The sequence below is a fragment of the Cervus elaphus genome, chromosome 11 (assembly GCF_910594005.1).
Source record: "Cervus elaphus chromosome 11, mCerEla1.1, whole genome shotgun sequence".
Classification (NCBI taxonomy): Eukaryota; Metazoa; Chordata; class Mammalia; order Artiodactyla; family Cervidae; genus Cervus; species Cervus elaphus.
In genome coordinates this window covers 4,615,763-4,636,991 of record NC_057825.1, presented here as the reverse complement: position 1 = coordinate 4,636,991, position 21,229 = coordinate 4,615,763, and the positions used below count along the sequence as shown (strand labels likewise).

General features: G+C 41.7%; 1 protein-coding gene across 2 annotated transcripts in view; it reads right to left on the bottom strand.

Annotated features, from left to right (window-relative positions):
- Window positions 1-20,024, bottom strand: part of SETX (senataxin) — an 80,899-nt gene extending 60,875 nt beyond the window's left edge. Inside the window, exons 1-4 of one of the 2 annotated variants that reach the window (XM_043916539.1) lie at window positions 19,860-20,024; window positions 18,932-19,048; window positions 16,494-16,609; window positions 10,052-10,235 (exon numbers count right to left, since the gene is read on the bottom strand). In XM_043916539.1, the coding sequence (XP_043772474.1) occupies window positions 10,052-10,235; window positions 16,494-16,549 (240 nt within the window). In that variant the 5' untranslated portion in view covers window positions 16,550-16,609; window positions 18,932-19,048; window positions 19,860-20,024. The remainder of the gene's footprint in view (window positions 1-10,051; window positions 10,236-16,493; window positions 16,610-18,931; window positions 19,049-19,859) is intronic. The other variant, XM_043916540.1, reaches the window with a different exon arrangement.
- Between the last annotated feature and the right edge of the window lie 1,205 nt (window positions 20,025-21,229).

The following is a 21,229-nucleotide window of genomic DNA, read 5'->3' as shown; positions in this document are numbered from 1 at the left end:
AGAGCAAGCCGAACACCAAAGGAGAGCAAGCCAGCTGCCATACAGGGCCCTCCATCTCCAGAGGCAGAGAGGGAGGCATGCAACAGCCAGAGCCAGAAGGCAAGGGGCTGTTTCAATCTCGGCCCGAGCCCACATCTTCCACCAAACTGTGAGCAGGCTCCCAGTTGCTAACCACATCTTCCTGGGATCCTGGATGGCTGACATCTGCCAGGAGTGCCGCAGCCTGATCAGCTCCCAGAGGAGACACACAGCACACCTGGACTCTGCTCTTGCAGCACATCCAGGAAACCGAGCTGTCAGGACCCAGGAGGTGAGCAAGATGCACGGCCCGCCTGAGACCACGAGCTCGCCGAGCACCGGTCACCCCAACAAAACACACAGCCCGTCTGGGTCTGTGCCCCTGTGGAGCCCCCAAGAACCTGAGCAGCTCAGACATGGGACGTGCACAAAACGCAGGGCCCACTTGGGACAGCGCCCTTGCAGAGCACCCTGGAGCCAGAGCAGTGTGGACACAGGAAGCACACACTGTCTTGGGCTGTGGCAAACCCAGTGTGGTCCACCCACTGCGCGCACTCCCTGCACAGGCCAGCACTATTTGCTGCAGGATCCCTCCCTCCCACAACACATCTGCACAAATGAGCCTAAACAGGTGGCCACCTTCGCCCCCTTGTGTCAGGGCAGAAATTAGACACTGAAGAGACCTGAGAACAGAGAAAGCCAAAATAAACAAAGAAGGGGGAACCACTCTGGAAGTGACAGGTGCAACAAACTAAAACCCTGCAGTTAATACTGAGACAGTGCATTTGAGGGGTACCTGTAGACCTTGGGAACAAGTACAAGCTGGAACAAAGGACTAGCTGACACTGAACTGACCCCACAGTGCCCACAACAGCACCAGAGAAATTCCTAGATGTATTTTTACTATTACCACTTTTTAAATTTTTTAAAACTTTTAGTTCTTTATTACTCCTTTAACTTTCATTTTTATAGCCTACTATTACCACCCCCCAAAAAAATTTTTAGAAATTTAGAATATTAGGGCATTTCTTTTTTAGAAGTCAAATTCCATATATATGTTTTTGTGTGTGTGTGTGATTTTATATTTTTTATATTGCATTTTTGAGAGTCTAACTCTATACTAGGTTTTTAATCTTTGCTTCTTTGTATTTGTTATCAATTTTGTACCTTTAAGAATCTCATCTACAGTATCCATTTTCACTAAGGGATTTGATTACCGGCTAGAATGCTCTCTCTCCTTTTGACTCCCCCTTTTCTCCTCCTGGTCACCTCTAACTCCCTCCTCCCTATTCTCTTCTCTATATAAATCTGTGTATCTCTCTGGGTGTTCCTGGCCATGGAGAATTGTTTCAGCATTAACCTAAGGGTTTAATCTTCTGTGCTGTATGGTTGGAGAAGTCTTGAGGTTACTGTAAGAAAAGGACCAAAAGCCAGAGTCAGTAGGCTTAACTCCAAAACTTTAAAACATCAGAGAACCCCTGACTCCAGGGAACTTTAATAGACAAGAGCTCACGCAAAATTCTCCATACCTACACTAAAACCAAGCTCCACCCAAAAGCCAAAAAAGTTTCAGTGCAAGACAAACCACACTAATTCTCCAGCAAAATAGGAACACACCCTGAACATTAAAACATGGGCTTCCCAAAGCCATGCTGAACCCATAGGCAACCCAAAACTCACCTACTGGACACTTCAATGCACTCCAGAGAGAAGACCTCCAGCTGCACCCACCAGCAGACAGACACAAGCTCCCCCAACCAGGAAACCTTGACAAGCTACTAGTCCAAACCCACCCACAGGGAGCAAACTCCACAATTAAGAGGAACCACGAACTTCTAGCCGGAAGAAAGGGCACCCCGAACACAGCAATCTAAACAAAATGAAAAGGTACAGAAATATTCAGCAGATAAAGGAACATGATAAAAACCCATTAAATCAAACAAAAGAGGAGACCGTCTACCTGAAAAAGAATTCAGAATAATGATAGCAAAGATGATCCAAAATCTTGAAAGCAAAATGGGAGCTACAGATAAATAAGACTAGAGGCAAAGATTGAGAAGACACAAGAAATGTTTAACAAGGACCTAGAAGAAATAAAGAAGAGTCAACAATGAACAACACAGTAACTGAGATTAAAAGCACTCTAGAGGGAACCAACAGGAGAATAACAGCGACAGAAGAGAGGATAAGTGAGGTACTAGACAGAATGGTGGAAATAAATGAAGCAGAGAAGAAAAAAGAATTAAAAGAAATGAGGACAATCGCGGAGACCTCTGGGACAAAGCTAAATGCCCCAATATTCGAATCATAGGTGTCCCAAAAGAAGGGGCCCATGTCCCAAATGGAAAGGCCATGAGAAAAAACTTAATAGTCAAAAACCTCCCTAAAATAGGGAAGGAAATAGCCACCCAGTCCAAGAAATCCAGAGTCCCAAACAGGATAAACCCAAAGCAAAACAACCCAAGACACATATTAATCAAACTAACGAAGACCAAACAACAAAGAGCAAATATTAAAAGCAACCAAGGGAAAAGCAACAAATAACACACAAGGGGATTCCCATAAGGATAACAGTTATCTTTCAAGAGAAACTCTTCAGGCCAGAAGGGAATGGCAGGACATACTTAAAGTGATCAAAGAGAAAAACCTACAACCAAGATTACTCTACCTAGCAAAGATCTCATTCAGCTATGAAGGAAAAATCAAAAGCTTTACAGACAAGCAAAAGCTGAGAGAATTCTGCACCACCAAACCAGCTCTTCAACAAATGCAAAAGGATCTTCTCTAGACAGGAAACACAGAAAAGGTTTATTAAAAAAAAAAAAAAACTAAAACAACAAAGTAAATGGTAACAGAATCATACTTATTAATAATTACCTTAAATGTAAATAGGTTAAATGCTCCAACCAAAACACAAAGACTGGCACAATGGACCCAAAAATAAGATCCCTATATATGCTATCTACAAGGGACCCACCTCAAACCTAGGAACACATATATACTGAAAGTGAAGGGCTGGAAAAGATATTTCATGCAAATGGAGACTAAAAGAAAGCAGGAATACGAATACTCGTATCAGATAAAATGAGCATGATAAGAGACAAAGAAGGACATACTATATAATGACCAAAGGATCAATCCAAGAAGAAGATATACCAATTATAAATATATATGCACCTAACATAGGAGAACCTCAATATGTAAGGCAAATGCTAACTAAGTATGAAAGGGGAAATTAACAGTAACAAAGTAGCAGTGGGGGACTTTAATACCTCACTCACACCTATGAACAGATCAACAAAACAGAAAATTAGCAAGGAAACACAAGCTTTAAATGATACAATGGACAGTCAAACCTAACTGATATCTATATGGCATTTCATCCAAAAATAATGGATTTCACCTTTTTCTCGAGCGCACATGGAACATTCTCCAGGATAGATCACATCATGGGCTGTAAATCTAGCCTTGGTAAATTTTAAAAAATTGAAATCATTTCAAGCATCTTTCCTGATCACAATATGGTAAGATGAGATGTCAACTACAGGAAAAAAGATTAAAAATACAAACATGGAGACTAAACAACATGCTTCTGAATAACCAGATTGAGAAAGAAATCAAAAAGGAAATCAAAATACGCATAGAAACAAATGAAAATGAAAAGAGGACAAACCCAAACCTATTAGTTCAGTTGTTCAGCCATGTCTGACTCTTTACGACCTAATGGACTGTAGCACGCCAGGCCTCCCTGTCCATCACCAACTCCCAGAGCTTGCTCAAACTCATATCCATCAAGTCAGTGATGCCATCCAAACATCTCATCCTCTGTCATCACCTTCTCCGCCTGCCGTCAATTGTTCCTAGCATCAGGGTCTTTTCTAATGAGTCTGTTCTTCGCATCAGGTGGCCAAAGTACTAGAGCTTCAGCATCAGTTCATCCAGTGAGTATTCAGGACTGATTTCCTTTAGGATGGACTGGTTGGATCTCCTTGAAGTCCAAGGGACTCTCAAGAGTCTTCTCCAACACACAGTTCAAAAGCATCAATTCTTTGGTACTCAGCTTTCTTTATGGTCTCACATTCACACATGACTACTGGAAAATCCATAGCTTTGACTAGATGGACCTTTGTTGGCAAAGTAATGTCTCTGCTTTTTAATATGCTGTCTAGGTTGGTCACAGCTTTTCTTCCAAGGAACAAGCATCTTTTCATTTCATTGTTGCAGTCACCATCTGCAGTGATTCTGGAACCCAAGAAAACAACTCTCCAACTGTTTCCATTATTTCCCCATCTATTTGCCATGAAGTGATGGAATTGGATGCCATGATCTTAGTTTTCTTAATGTTGACTCTTAAGCCAGCTTTTTCACTCTCCTCTTTCATCAAGAGGCTATTTAGTTCTCTGCTTTCTGCAATAAGGGTGGTGTCATCTGCATATCTGAGGTTATTGAGATTTCTCCCAACAATCTTGATTCCAGCTTGTGCTTCATCCAGCCTGGCATTTCACAGAACGTACTCAGAGAGTTAAGTAAGAAGGGTGACAATATACAGCCTTGACGTACCCCTTTCCCAATTCGGAACCAGCCTGTGGTTCCATGTCCAGTTCTGTTGCTTTCTGACTTGCACACATATTTCTCAGGAGGCAGGTCAGGTGGTCTGGTATTTCCATCTCTTGGATTTTCCAGTTTGTTGTGATCCACAGTCAAAGGCTTTGGCATAGCCAATAAAGATGTTTTTTCTGGAACTCTCTTGCTTTTTTGATGATCCAACAGATGTTGGCAATTTGATCTCTGGTTCCTCCGCCTTTTCTAAAACCAGTTTGAACAGCTGGAAATTCACAGTTCATGTACTGTTGAAGCCTGGCTTGAAGAATTTTGAGCATTGCTTTGCTAGCATGTGAGATGAGTGCAACTGTGCGGTAGTTTGAACATTTTTTGGCATTGCCTTTCTTTGGGGTTGGAATGAAAACTGACCTTTGCCAGTTCTGTGGCCACTGCTGCGTTTTCCAAATTTGCTGGCATATTGAGTGCAGCACTTTTACAGCATCATCTTTTAGGAATTGAAATAGCTCAACTGGAATTCCATCACCTCCACTAGGCTTTGTTTGTAGTGAGGCTTCCTAAGGCCCACTTGACTTCGCATTCCAGGATGTCTGGGTCTAGGTGAGTGATCACACCACCGTGGTTATCTGGGTCATGAAAATCTTTTTTGTATAGTTTTTCTGTGTATTGTTGCCACCTCTTCTTAATATGTTCTGCTTCTGTTGAACCATACCACTTCTGTCCTTTATTGTGCCCATCTCTGCATGAAATATTCCCTTGGTACCTCTAATTTTCTTGAAGAGATCTCTAGTCTTTCCCATTCTATTGTTTCCCTCTATTTCTTTACATTGATCACTGAGGAAGGCTCTCTTGTTCTTCTTTGAACTCTGCATTCAAATGGGTATATCTTTCCTTTCTCCTTTGCCTTTAGCTTCTCTTCTTTTCCCAGCTATTTGTAAGGCCTTCTCAGACAACCGTTTTGCCTTTTGGCATTTCTTTTTCTTGGAGATGGTCTTGATCACTACCTCCTGTACAATGTTACGAACCTCCATTTCTTCAGGCACTCTATCAGATCTAATCCCTTGAATCTATTTGTCACTTCCACTGTATAGTCATAAGGGATTTGATTTAGGTCATACAAGAATGGTCCAGTGGTTTTCCCTACTTTCTTCAATTTAAATCTAAAATTTGCAATAATTTTCCAAAATCTATGGGGTTCAGTAATAGCAGTGCTAAGAGGGAGGCTCATAGCAATACAAGCCTACCTCAAGAAACAAGAGAAATATCAAATAAACAAGAGAAACATCAAATAAACAACCTAACTTTACACCTAAAGCAACTAGAAAAAGTGAAAAGAATCCTGAAGTTAGGAGAAGGAAAGAAATCATGAAAATTAGAGCAGAAATAAGTGAAAAAGAAACAAAGGAGACTATAGCAAAAATCAGCAAAAGTAAAAGCTTGTTTTTTGCGAAGATAAATAAAACAGACAAACCTTTAGCCAGACTCATCAAGAAAAAAAAGAATCAAATCAATAAAGTTAGAAATGAAAATGGAGAAATCACAACAGACAACACAGAAATACAAAAGATCATAAGAGACTACTATGAGCAATTATATACCAGTAAAATGGACAACTTGGAAAAAATGGACACATTATTAGAGAAGTGTAACCTTCCACAACTGAACCAGGAAGAAACAGAAAAGCTTAACAGACCCATCACAGTCTCAGATATCAAAACTGTAATAAAAAAATCTTCCAACAAACCAAAGCGCAGAACCTGGCTTCACAGGTAAATTTTAGCAAAAATTTAGAGAAGTGGTAACACCCATCCCACTCAAACTCTTCCAGAAAATTGCAGAGGAAGGTAAACTCCCAAATTCATTCTATCCCATCACCCAAATATCAAAATCAGACAAAGATGCCACAAAAAAAGAATACTACAGCCCAGTATCACTGATGAACATAGATGCAAATGTCCTCAACAAAATTCTAGCAAACAGAATCCAACAACATATTAAAAAGATCATACATCATATGACCAAGTGGGCTTTATCCCGGGGATGCAAGGATTCTTCAATATTTGCAAATCAATCAATGTGATACACCATATATTAACAAACTGAAAGATAAAAACCATATGATCATCTCAACAGATGCAGAGGAAGCCTTTGACAAAATTAAACACCCATTAATGATAAAAACTCTCCAGAAAGCAGGCATAGAAGGAACACAGCTCAACATAAAAGCCATATATGACAAACCCACAGCAAACACTTTCCTCAATGGTGAAAAACTGAAAGCACTTCCTCTAAAATCAGGAACAAGACAAGAACGCCCACTCTCACCACTACTATTCAACATAGTTTTGGAAGTCCTAGCCACACCAATCAGAGAAGAAAAAGAAATAAAGGGAATCCAGATTGGAGAAGTAAAACTCTCACTGTTTGCAGATGACATGATCCTCTACATAGAAAACCCTAAAGACACAACCAGAAAATTACTAGAGCTAATCAATGAATATAGTCAAGGTGCAAGATATAAAATTAATACACAAGAATCCCTTGCATTCCTATACACTAACAATCAGAAAACAAAAAGAGAAATTAAGGAAACAATCCCATTCACCATTGCAACAAAAAGAATAAAATACTTAGGAATAAATTTACCTAAAGAAACAGAAGACTTACATATAGAAAACTATAAAACATTGATGAAAGAAATCAAAGATGATACAAATAGATGGAGAAATGTACCATGTTCATGAACTGGAAGAATCAATATAATGAAAATGAGTATAATACCCAAAACAATCTCTAGAGTCAATGTAATCCCTATCAAGCTACCAACGGTATTTTTCACAGAACTAGAACAAATAATTTCAAAATTTGTATGGAAACACAAAAAACTTTGAAAAGCCAAAGCAATCTTGAGAAAGAAAAATGGAACTGGAGGAATCAACCCGCCTGACTTCAGACTATACTACAAAGCTAGTCATCAAGACAGTATGGTATGGACACAAACAGAAATAGAGATCAATGGAACAAAATAGAAATCCCAGAGATAAACCCACACACCTATGGACACCTTATCTTCAACAAAGGAGGCAAAAATATACAATGGAGAAAAGAATCTCTTTAACAAGCAGTACTGGGAAAACTGGTCAACTATCTGTAAAAGATTGAAACTAGTATGTTCTCTAACACCATACACAAAAATAAACTCAAAATGGATTAAAGATATAAATACAAGACCAAAAACTATAAAACTCTCAGAGGAAAACACAGGTAGAACACTGCCTGACATAAATCACAGCAAGATCCTCTATGACCCCACCTCCCAGAGTAATGGAAATAAAAACAAAAATTAAAAAATGGGACCTAATTAAACCTAAAAGCTTTGCACAACGAAGGAAACTATAAGCAAGGTGAAAAGGCAGCGTTCAGAATAGGAGAAAATAACAGCTAACAAAACAACTGACAAAGAATTAATCTCCAAAATATATAAGCAGCTCATGCAGCTCAATACCAGAAAACTAAACGACCCAATCAAAAAGTGGGCCAAAAAACTAAACAGACATTTCTCCAAAGAAGATATACAGATGGCTAACAAACACATGAAAAGATGCTCAACATGACTCATTATCAGAGAAATTCAAATCAAAACCACAATGAGGTACCATCTCAAGTCAGTCAGAATGGCTGCCATCAAAAAGTCTATGAACAGTAAATGTTGGCGAGTGTGTGGAGAAAAGGGAACCCTCTTACACTGTTGGTGGGAATGCAAATTAAATTAGCACAGTCACCATGGAGAACAGTGTGGCGATTCCTTAAAAAAAAAGGAATTAAAATTGCCATACAACCCAGCAATCCCACTGCTGGGGATACACACTGAGGAAACCAGAATTGAAAGAGAACATGTATCCCAACATTCACTGCAGTGACAACAGCTTGGACATGGAACCCAGATTGTCTATCACAGACAAATGGATAAGGAAGTTTTGGTACATACACACAATGGAATATTACTCAGCTATAAAAAAGAACGTGCTTGAGTCAGTTCTAATGAGGTGGATGTAACTGGAGCCTATTATACAGAGTGAAGTAAGTAACAAAGAGAAACACCAATACAGTATATTAACGCATATATATGGAATTTAGAAAGACAGTAACAATGACCCTATATGAAAGATAGCAAAAGAGACACAGATGTAAAGAACAGACTTTTGAACTACGTGGAAGAAGGCAAGGGTGGGATGATTTGAGAGAATAGCATTGAAACATGTATATTACCACATGTAAAACAGATGACCATGGAGAAGGAAATGGCAACCCACGCCAGTAATCTTGCCTGGAAAACCCCATGGACAGAGGAGCCTGGCAGGCTACAGTCCATGGGATCACAAGAGTCAGACACGACTTAGCGACTAAATCATCCACCACTACAAAGTGAATATATGCCTAAAGATAATGTGTGAAAAGGATATTTGCCATATACTAGCTAGTTTTTTGGTGGGAGGGTGGGAGTCAAGGAAGACTTGGGGTTATTTTTTCATCAACTTCCATTTTATACTTATTTATAATGGCCATTATTTTTACTAATACTGTAAAACTATGAAAATGAATAAAATACTAAAAGTTTCATATAGCCAAAAAAAAACAAAAACAAAAAAATAGATGACCAGTGTAACGGGCACTCAAAGCCAGTGCTCTGGGACAACCCAAAAGGATGGCGTGGCAAGGAAGATGGGAGGGGGGTTCAGGATGGGGGGACACATGTACACCCATGGCTGACTCATGTCAATGTATGGCAAAAGCCACAATAGTGTAATTAGCCTTAAATTAAAAGAAATTTAAACTTTTTTTTAAAATGAAAAGAGGAAAAAAAAAACTACCGGCCATTCAAACACCTGCCTGTAACACCGTCAAACACAATGACATAAAAACATGGAACTGAAAAAAACCCCATACATCATTTCATAAAACTGCTTTACATAAAATGACTATAAAAGGAGGATTACAAAATTCTGCTTTAGGTGTCAATTCAATTCCATTAGTCAATAAGCAATTACTCAGCACCCACTCTCTACAGGTAATGAGTTAGGTACTGCTGCTGCTACTGCTAAGTCATTTCAGTCGTGTCCGACTCTGTGCGACCCCATCCCTGGGATTCTCCAGGCAAGAACACTGGAGTGGGTTGCCATTTCCTTCTCCAAGGCATAAAAGTGAAAAGTGAAAGTGAAGTCGCTCAGTCATGTCCGACTCTTCGCACCCTTATGGACTGCAGCCTACCAGGCTCCTCCTCCATGGGATTTTCCAGGCAAGAGTACTGGAGTGGGGTGCCATTGCCTTCTCCGGAGTTAGGTACTAGCAGTATTTTAACCTTCACAGTTTAAATCATACTGTCAAGCTCCTTGAATGCTTCCAATACAGTTCAAATGTATCCCCTTCCTAGTTATCAAGCTCAGGTAAAAACCACCCATTTCATACACGTTACCTCATGTAAGAATGGCAATTCGTCCCTTGCTTTGTGATACTCAGCCACACACTCCAAGCAGTAGCAGAGGTCTTCATCAGCTGTCTGAAATTCACTGGAGCGGGTCTTGGATGCATAGCGTTGCAGGAAGTCAGTGGTGGAAGTACCACCTGGGGTACACCAACAACATGTACTCATTCTGCACCTGTACCCAGAAAAGACAACACTGAAAGATTAAAGGAAAATATCACATAACACTTCAGGACTATTCTGGTGGAGAATGGGTACACTTCCTACTAATGATCCTGTCTTCAACTTAAAATGTGCCTCCATCACATCTAGAACATTCTGCTGGCCAGCTTACCAATCCCTGGTTAAACTCAATCTGAGACAACTTGTAAAAACTGTATCTGTGACACATGAAAAATAATGCAATGAAAGCAGTTAGTAACAAACATCATAAGGTGACATACAGCTGTGCTATAAAGAAGGCTCAAAACTAACTACTCAGTACGAATGGAAAATATACAGAAACAGAATTATCAATGTTCTCAAAATACAGACTTTGGAGGGCTTCCCTGGTGGTTCAATGGTGAAGAATCCACCTGCCAATGCAGAAGACACAGGTTTGATCCCTGGTCTAGGAAGATTCCACATGCCTTGGAGCAACTAAGCCTGTGTACCACAACTATTGAGCCTGTGCTCTAGAACCTGGGAGCCACAACTACTGTGCCCAAGTGCCCTACAGCCTGTACACTGCAACAAGAGAAGACATCATGATGAGAAGCTTGAGCACTGCAATGAAGAATAGCCCCTACTCACCACAACTAGAGAAAAGCCCAAGCAGCAACTGAGACCCAGCACAGCCAAAAATAAATAAAGTACAGACTTTGGAGTGTTCTAAATCATATACTGGAGTCAAGTGAAAAGTTCAGGAAATCTTTCACATTCCCTGAGGCCATCTTCCAGAAATTCCTGGAAACCTAAAAAATCCATAAATATTAGTCCAGACCAATAACAAAACTTCATAAAAAGAAGAATTTTTTCTATTGGTTATAAAGTACATATATGAATTTGCACATGCATGTATAAATTGCTGCCCATCACTCACTGCTCACCAATTTAGTATAAACTATAATGGCTACAAATACAACAGCTACAAACCTATTACTACTGAGTTTCATACTTTTAGTTTTTGATAGTTTCCAGTTTTGGATTGTATATCATCAGAGCCTCCACCATCCAAACTCAAGTAAAAAGAGTTAAGATAAAATTAATTTCCCAAATCCTAGCAGTCTCAAAGAGAACAAAGTAGCAAGATGGTACCTGAAAACGAGAGGAAATCCCAAGAACCAAATATGTCAAAGGCTTGAAGGAAAACAGAGTCAAGTTTATCAGAACTACAGATGGCATGAAGCAGAGGATAAGCAAACAGGGTGGAAGCCAAATCCAAAGAGATCTCCAATTCTAATGAGATGTAGTAAAAGCAAGCTAAGATGCCACTAAATGCATATAAAAGCAAAGAGAAAGTTCACTGTCAGTAAGCAGTATACTACGGCTGAACAGAAAGCACATGTTTTGCACTGAAACAAAAGGCTGGGGCAGGAAAATATAAGTGAGTCTGGGGCATCTTGTAGCAACAGAAATAAAGTGCCCAAAACACAGATGGATGGGGGCATGTCAAAGGGACATATTAGCCACCAACTTGAAAGAGGTCCCATGGCCAAAGCTGAAAGAATTTTGAGTAACAAAATAACCTACTATTGGATTATAAGCCAGTACAAATATACATGAATCTATACTGATACAAATGAATGAATAAACAAATGTGGAGAAAGAGACAAATTTTCCTTATAAAAGAACTGCAAATAATATATATAGATATTCCCTATTCCAGGAAGTGGAGCTTAGTCTTATCTTGAGTCAAGGCTGGACTTGGTGAAACACTTTCAATGAAAAGTGAAAATCACACATACAGTGGAGACACCTGGCAAACAAAACCTTAACCAAGTCATCAAGATTAATATCACCGGTGCTAAGCCATGTTGGTAACCCCTGACATAGTGTGATGAGGCAGGAACTTCAACTCTGCATTATGCTGCCCCAAAACCACAGCCCCAGTCTATTCCCAAGAAAAACATCAAACAAGGCAATATCCCAACAGCTATGAGCTGTCTTTGACAACAAAAAAGAAAACCACACCCAAGGGAAATCAAACCAAGTGTTTTATACTATGAAAATGTTTTATGTTTTATTGGGAACTGGGCCAGGAAATTACCCAACAAACTTGATCTTGAAACCTTGATCTTAACTATCTAATGAATGTAAAGTATCAGCCTAATGGGGGAAAAGTTACAAACCCATCTGTAAACCCAATGAAATTCATTTCCTCACTGGATGAACTTAACCCATTCATTCTCATCAGGAGGGACAACATCCTCAAGGAGATGAAAACTAGTGGGAAACAAAAAAAGTCCCACTTTTTATGTATACAGCACAGATATACATAAAGAGTATAATATGTATGTATGTAATATGTAATATAGTGGTGATATTAAAATCTATAGGAAATTCATAGGAAAGAAATGCCTAAAAAGTTTCCTTTCAGAGAGGGAGAACGGACAACAAAAGGTTAATATGATCCAAGGCACTGCATATTTGGGGACAGAAACCTGAATGTGTGAAATTTTTAAATGCATATCACCCTAAAATTCAGAATGAATAAACTCTGCTAATGGGAGGTCAATCACATCTTGACAAATCTTATAACTTCTGTTATCATCAAAAACATGCATGCCTTGTGAACTGAATTTTTAAATTAATATTAACTGCATATTTTTTTCATGCTTCTGAAAAGAATTTAGGGCAGCTTTCAACATTAAAGTACATACAGAAAAGGACATTTTAAAAGGAGATTTAGAGAGAGAAATCAAAGCTTATTTAGAAAAAATTGCACTAAGTCCTAATTTAGGAGCTTCCTGAAAAGCAGAGCAAAAAGATAACATGAGTTACACAGGCCTCATCTGAAAAACCAAAAATATGTGAGTTAGACTTAAGAGTCTTGCCCTTTCTTGACACTACTTCTAACTCAATAACATTTTTTAAGGGTGCTGCAAACAAGGGAATACTGAGTAATATGATGGACACTATGTCACTATGTCTCTGCAGAATATAAATTTCAAAAAACTTCTTATACCTGAAAAAACAGTACTATAACACCAGGAAGTCTGCACAAGCTGGGTTTTTTCTGTTGATGTAATCTAATTTATTAAGTTTCATTTTCTATAGTGTGTGGAAACAGAAAACAAAACTTAGCAGAGATTTCTCAAACATCAACTGCTTCAAGCTTGACTTGAGCAGGTAATGGACTGCAGTCAACTGAAACTTTGAAAAAATGAACGTACTGAAATACAAGAGAGATGTCCTTTTCATTATAGGGGACTGGGATGCAAAAAGTAGGAAGTCAATTAACACCTGGAGTAACAGGCAAATTTGGCCTTGGAGTACGGAATGAAGCAGGGCAAAGGCTAATAGAGTTCTGCCAAGAGAACGCACTGGTCATAGCAAACACCCTCTTCCAACAACACAAGACTCTACACATGGACATCACCAGATTGTCTACACCGAAATCAGATTGATCCTATTCTTTGCAGCCAAAGATGGAGAAGCTCTATACAGTCAGCAAAAACAAGACTGGGAGCTGACTGTGGCTTGGATCATGAACTCCTTATTGCCAAATTCAGACTGAAATTGAAAAGTGGAGAAAACCACTAGACCATTCAGTATGACCTAAATCAAATCCCTTAGGACTATACAGTGGAAGTGAGAAACAGATTTAAGAGACTAGATCTGATAGACAGAGTGCCTGATGAACCATGGATGGAGGTTCATGACATTGTACCAGGACATTGTACATTGACAGGAATCAAGACCATACCCAAGAAAAAGAAATGCAAAAAAGCAAAATGGCTGTCTGAGGAGACCTTACATTTAGCTGTGAAAAGACGGGAAGCGAAAAACAGAGGAAAAAGCAAAGATATACCCAACTGAATGCAGAGTTCCAAAGAATAGCAAGGAGAGATAAGGAAGCCTTCCTCGGCAATCAAAGCAAACAAATAGAGGAAAACAATAGAATGGGAAAGACTAGAGATCTCTTCAAGAAAATTAGATACCAAAGGAACATTTCATACAAAGATGGGCTCAACAAAGGACAGAAATGGTAGGGACCTAACAGAAGCAGAGATATTAAGAAGAGGTGGCAAGAATACACAGAAGAACCATACAAAAAAAGATCTTCACAACCCAGATAATCACGATGGTGTGATCACTCACCTAGAGCCAGACATCCTGGAATGTGAAGTCAACTAGGCCTTAGGAAGCTTCACCACGAACAAAGCTAGTGAAGGTGATGGAGCTATTTCAAATTCTGAAAGATGACGCTGTGAAAGTGCTGCACTCAATATGCCAGCAAATATGGAAAACTCAGCAATGGCCACAGGACTGGAAAAGGTCAGTTTTCATCCCAATCCCAAAGAAAGGCAATGCCAAAAAACGCTCAAACTATCGCACAACTGCACTCATCTCACACGCTAGTAAAGTAATGCTCAAAATTCACCAAGCCAGGCTTCAGCATTATGTGAACTGTGAATTTCCAGCTCTTCAAGCTGGTTTTAGAAAAGGCAGAGGAACCAGAGATCAAATTGCCAACATCCGCTGGATCATGGAAAAAGCAAGAAAGTTCCAGAAAAACATCTATTTCTGCTTTCTTGACTATGCCAAAGCCTTTGACTGTGTGGATCACAATAAACTTGGAAAATTCTGAAAGAGATGGGCATACCAGACCACCTGACCTGCCTCTTGAGAAACCTGTATGCAGGTCAGGAAGCAACAGTTAGAACTGGACATGGAACTACAGACTGGTTCCAAATAGGAAAAGGAGTATGTCAAGGCTGTATATTGTCACCCTGCTTATTAAACTTATCTGCAGAGTACATCACGAGAAACGCTGGGCTGGAGGAAGTACAAGCTGGAATCAAGATTGCCGGGGAAAATATCAATAACCTCAGAATGCAGATGACACCACCCTTATGGCAGAAAGTGAAGAACTAAAGAGCCTCTTGATGAAAGTGAAAGAGGAGAGTGAAAAAGTTGGCTTAAAGCTCAACATTCAGAAAACTAAGATCATGGCATCTTGTCCCATCACTTCATGGCAAATAGATGGGGAAACAGTGGCCGACTTTATTTTTCTGGGCTCCAAAATCACTGCAGATGGTAACTGAAGCCATGAAATTAAAAGACGCTTACTTCCTGGAAGGAAAGTTATGACCAACCTAGACAGTATATTAAAAAGCAGAGACATTACTTTGCCAAAAAAGGTCCGTCTTGTCAAGGCTATGGTTTTTCCAGTGGTCATGTATGGATGTGAGAATTGGACTATTAAAGAAAGCTGAGCTCAGAAGAATTGATGCTTTTGAACTGTGGTGTTGGAGAAGACTCTTGAGAGTCCCTTGGACTGCAAGGAGATCCAACCAGTCCATCCTGAAGGAGATCAGTCCTGGGTGTTCATTGGAAGGACTGATGTTGAAGCTGAAACTCCAATCCTTTGGCCACCTGACGCGAAGAGCTGACTCACTGGAAAAGACCCTGATGCTGAGAAAGACTGAGGGCAGGAGAAGGGGATGACAGAGGATGAGATGGTTGGATGGCATCACCGACTCGATGGACATGGGTTTGGGTGGACTCCGGGAGTTTGTGATGGACAGGGAGGCCTGGTGTGCTGCGGTTCATGGGGTCGCAAAGTGTCAGACACACACACACAAAGAGTCAGACCCGATGGAGCGACTGAAATGAAATACAAATAAATAAAATGTTGTATACTTTAATAACTATCAACAGCTGTTCAGTCACTCCGTCATGTGCGACACCTTGCAACCCCCCAGAATGCAGCATGCCAGTCTTCCCTGTCCCTCACTATTAGCAAAAGAAACTTTTCATTAAGAAAAGTATGGAGGGACCTCCCTTGAAGTCCAGTGCTTAAGACTCCACACTTCCAAGGCAGGGGGTACATGTAAGATCCCACATGTGCTGCCAAAGGAAAAAAAATTATGGAGTTTGATTTTTATTCAACTCATTCAAAGAGTTAGCCTACTCCCAGATTCCAGAAAGCAAAACTATAAATTTTCTCAAAGTAGATGGAAGTTACTGCCATACAACAGGTAAGAATGGAATTCAGAACACAGAACAGTGCTATAGAGCCCATCAATAACAGAAACATCCGTTTCCACAGCTCCTCTCAAAAGGTCATAAATGGGTGTTGTTATGTCCTTAAAACAAAATCATCATTGGCCTGATAGTTAAGCCCAAAAAATGTGAACAGGGTATAATAAGTATATTGTGATTTTTTCTTTAAAGGGAAAACTGTTGGTAGATAGCTATGAACCTTGCAAGTTTTTGCACAACTCACTTCTTCTGGAAGGCGGTTTTGTTAATTTCATCAGCGTTTTTACTGCTGGGAACCATTACTGAACCACAAATGCGAGTGTCCTGGGAATCCTCAAGCTGCAGAAATCAGAGCTGCTCCTGTGCATTAAAGAGAGAGCTGATTTGATGATCACAGAGGATGCTTCACCAGAGATGTAACTGTTACTTTCCACTAACTTAGCCAGGGCTACCATTTCTCAATAATAGTTGGCCAGAAACTTCATATAACAATCACTTTCTTCTACCCTTCCTAGCTAAAACTTCTTGGAATTTTTTAATTTATTTATTGGCTGCACCACACAGCATGTGGGAACCTAGCTCCCCCACCAGGTATCAAATCAGTGCCCCCTGCATTAGAAGGCAGAGTCCTAACCACTGGACCACCAGGGAAGTCCCACTTCTTGGAAATTTTAATTATCAAAAACTTCTTTGCAATTGCTTTCATTTACTTTTCCCCCCTCAGCCGGGCCAAGTGGCTTGTGGGATCTTAGTTCCCCAAAACTGAACTAAGGGACTGAACCCAGGCTGCAGCAGTGAAAGCACTGAGTCCACTAAGAAACTAACCCTTGAAAAAATAATTTATTAGTTCCTTTGCACTCTGGGTTGTATCTTACGTTTCACTGAATGTTTTCACAAAAGTCCCTAATAATCTCTGTAATATCAAATCCAGTTGGTTCTTTACTGGACTCCAAAACGTGAAAGTGCTAACATTTAATCCATAGCTAATATACAATTCTCCTTTCACTTCCTCTACCCAATCTCCAGAACCATCTGGTTCCTTTTCCCCCTCCTAATATCAAAATGTCCAAAGGTTTGTCCTCAGGGCTCTATCCTCTTCATTCAGTATCCTCTTTCTAAGTGACTTAATTCAACCCATAACTACTTATACTGAAGCTTCCCAAAGACTAAGAATGTATGTAAACTCAGTGCAATGCTTACCTATGTTTCAGCTACTCAATGATAGCCTAGCCTAGAATTCCAGAAAGATATACAGCTGTCCCTCAGTACTTGCAATTGGTTCCAGAAGATAAAACCCCACCATGGATACCAAAATCTGCAGATGCTCAACTCCCCACATAAAACAGTGTAGCACAATGAACACAGCTGGCTCTCTGTATTCACATATGTGAAACCTGAAGATATTGAAGGCCGACTCTACTCAATATCTAACCATATAAAAAAATCTCTACTCACCTGACTGGTGCGTCAGAGTAAACAGGACCAGAACAGAACAAAGTCCTTCCCTTAAATCTGTGATCTATCCTGTATGCTCTATATCCATGGTATTACCATGCATTCAGTTTTCAAACCAGTAACCTGTTAATTGTATTCTCTCTTCCCTTAGACCCATCTCTACAAGTTCCACAGTGTCTACCACCTTGATTACATCTGCACTTAACTGTGAGACTGCCACTGCCTTAATACATTTTCACTATTTGCCTAGATTCCATAAGAAAACATAAATGATCTGCCTCTTGTTTGATCCACCATCAATTCTTCCCAAAAATGCTGCCAAAGGCCAAACCAAAAACTGGACTTTGAAAGCACAGATGACTTCTCTACATCTGGGCAGTAACTTCTGAGCTCACCACACCAGTCCCTGCAAGAGCTGGCTTCAGCATCATCTCTTGCCATTTCCCCCTCACTTGCTCTTCCTAAAATGCCTCCTGGTATCTGGCATTACCTGCATTTATGGGAGCTCTTCTGCCTTTAACACCTACCCTTCAGACCTTTGCCTGGATCTTAAACCTGAATATGCATGACTCACCAAATGAACTTGGTAGAAAAAAGCAGATGGTGAGATACCACTGATAAAGTTCAGGTTCAATCTAAAACAATTCCAGCAGTGATAAAAAGCCAGATTTGAGATCTACCTATGTGCAATTCATCTCTGAGCATCACCATGCCTGGGGGCTAGGAGTCTAACTCAGCCCCTCCCTTTCCAGTTTGACTTTCTTCTCGGTCCTCTCAGGACTCTATACAGTTTCTATCACTACATTCACCTTGTCAGGCTAAGATGTTTACTATCAGATGTTTCCCACATACATGCTCCATCCTCAAAAATTTTGAGTCTTTTAGGGGGCAAAGATCTCTTTTGTATATACTTTACTTCAGTGCTGGGCACATATTAAGTGACTGAAAAAAAAAAATGTCTTAAATGTTAATTTAACAATTACCTGGGGTAGTTCCTGGTGGTCCAGTGGTTAAGAAATCACCTGCCAATGCAGGAGCCATAGGTTCCATCCCTGGTCTAGGAAAATCCCACATGCCCTGGGGCAACTACTGAACTCTGCTCTAGAAACCATGCTCCACAAGAGAAGCCACCTCAGTGAGAAGCCCACACACCGCAACTAGAGAATGCCCACAGCAACTAAGACCCAGCACAGTCAAAAATACATAAATCTTAAAAAAACAAATTACCTGAGGTGATGGCCTACGGAGAAGTGATCCTCTCAGTTGAGATGCCTGGATTTATTTGGGAATGGGTGAGGATCTGCATTCATATACACCCAGACTCTGGCTCCGCAAAGAACATTTCTGAAAAGGCAAAACAAAACTAGGAAGTGGTTTATATACTCTCATCTGAGTTTCACATCAATACTTACAGAGCGGAATGTAACCATTTGATGAAAAAGCTCGGGGCTCAGAGATTAGACAACTTGCCTGTGGGTCTACTGCCATTCTGACTCCACAGGGGGGAGTAGTTTCACGGGAGACCTCGTCCCCACACAGGGGACAGAGTGAGCCACTGTCGAAAAACCCCAATTAGCAAATGTAAGCGAGTTCAGCCCTAGGACCGTCAGTAAGTAACTCATCTCTGTAGCTTTAAATGGCAAACCGATCCTTGGAGACTCGTGACGGTTCCTTCAGGGTCTTGGTACATTGTCGCTCCCGGGAAGTGGGGAAGGCGGCAAAGCCCCTTGTGGCTGGCTGTCAGCGATACATCTCCTTCAGGTGGGGCAGGAGGACTCAGGTGGCCACTCGGGAGTGGCACTCTCTCCAAAGTCACGGACCCCATCAGGAGAAAGTAGGGGGCGTCGAAAGCACAGAAACTTTCCACAGTGAGACCCCCCCCAATCAATCCCACCTAATTACGCAGTGCCCAGACCCAGAACCGCTCACACGGGACCGCAGTGTAGACGACGTGAAAGGAGAGGACGGGGGTCCCAACGCCCGGGGCCCCGGGGCGCGAGAAGCACAGGAGGGTGGTCCAGCGAACGCGGCGGAGATGCTCCCGCTTCGCGCGCCTCAACTCTGCTGAAGGACGCGGCCAAGCTCGCGCCGCCCCTCCCCCACCCGCCCGTGCCTCACGCGCCGCGACGGTTACTCCACGCGGCCCGGCACTCACCAGCCGCGCGCGCACTCGGGCCCGCCGGGCCTGCAGCCTCGGGCCCGCCGTTCTCCTCACCCCCCGCTCGGCCTCACCCCGGTGGCTAACCCGCCTCCATGCCTCGGCTCAACAGTCGGCCGAGGGCGGAAGCGCGGCCGCGCAACCCTAAGCGCCTCAGCCCGCACCCCATCAGCCAACCAGCGGGCGCCGCGAGCACAGGCCCCGCCCCCTGCGCGGCGTCGGCCGTCCGCAGGCCCCGCCCCAGCCGCCGCTCTCTTGTTTTGATGCCCCCCGAGGGGCGGGGCGTGAGGTAGAGGAGCACCCGGGCTCAGCCAAGAGGCCGGGAAGCCCGGCGTGGCGCCACTTCCGGGCTAGGGTCTGGCCAATCAGGAGTGTCTTGCGGAGGGAGGGGCAGGGGAAGGAGGGAGGCGGAGGCAGGGGCAGGAGGGGGAGGGAGGGGCAGAGGCCCCTGGGGCCCTTGAGGCAAGTTTGCGGCCTAGCGTCGACCGCGGCCTGGCCAAGGATTTCTGCCGGTAGTAGCCGCGCCTGACGCCCACCCTGGGCCCCCTGTACGCCTACCCTCCTGCCTTTTCTGTTCGGTTCTGTTTCTTCTCTCTTCGACGCCTCACGAGTTTCAATAGAGCCTGTTATGAGTTGCGAAGCAATTTTTTTTTTTCTCTTTAGATTTAAGACCTAAAATAGGATAGTGTGTAAACAACACGTAATTCGTGGGAAATAGATATATACTTTTGTAAAAAAAAAAAAAAAAAGATACTGCAAAGAGAAGAAATAATACAGATGAAAACAGTACAACCACCTGGAAAGCCTAACCTTTTCTTGACGCTACTACTGACTGACTTTGACGATGACGACGACGACGACAAGGCGCCACCACTAGCTGAGAAGGTGACACACACAAAAAAATAATTACTAGTTCTGATCAAGGCTCTAAAGGAAAGCAGAGGCCAAGACACGCCCAGTCCGGAGAAGCAAAGCAGAGGCCGAGGCGGGCCCAATCCGGAGAAGCGGGCCAGCGATGACCTTACCCCGGAGAACTCAACCCGCAGAATGAGAAGGGGCAGTGGGTGAAGCGGGGATAGGGTCCTGGTGAACATTCCAGAAGGGGTGTGGCTTATCGGAAAGCCCGGTGCCCGTTATGTAAATTTTAACCGTCCCTGCGCAAGGTATTGACCGTTAATTCTTCCTTTCTCGGTTTTCTTCTGTCTCTTGGACGGTGTTAGCCAAAGTAAAATCTAGTAGTTAAATAGGAAAGTCACGAATTATATATTGTGCTATAAGTTGTGTGTGTATATCCTTTAAAAATTAATATTAGTACTTCTGAAAAATAGGGATCCTGCTTGCTATTGAAAAAAAAACTGATTTTTGAA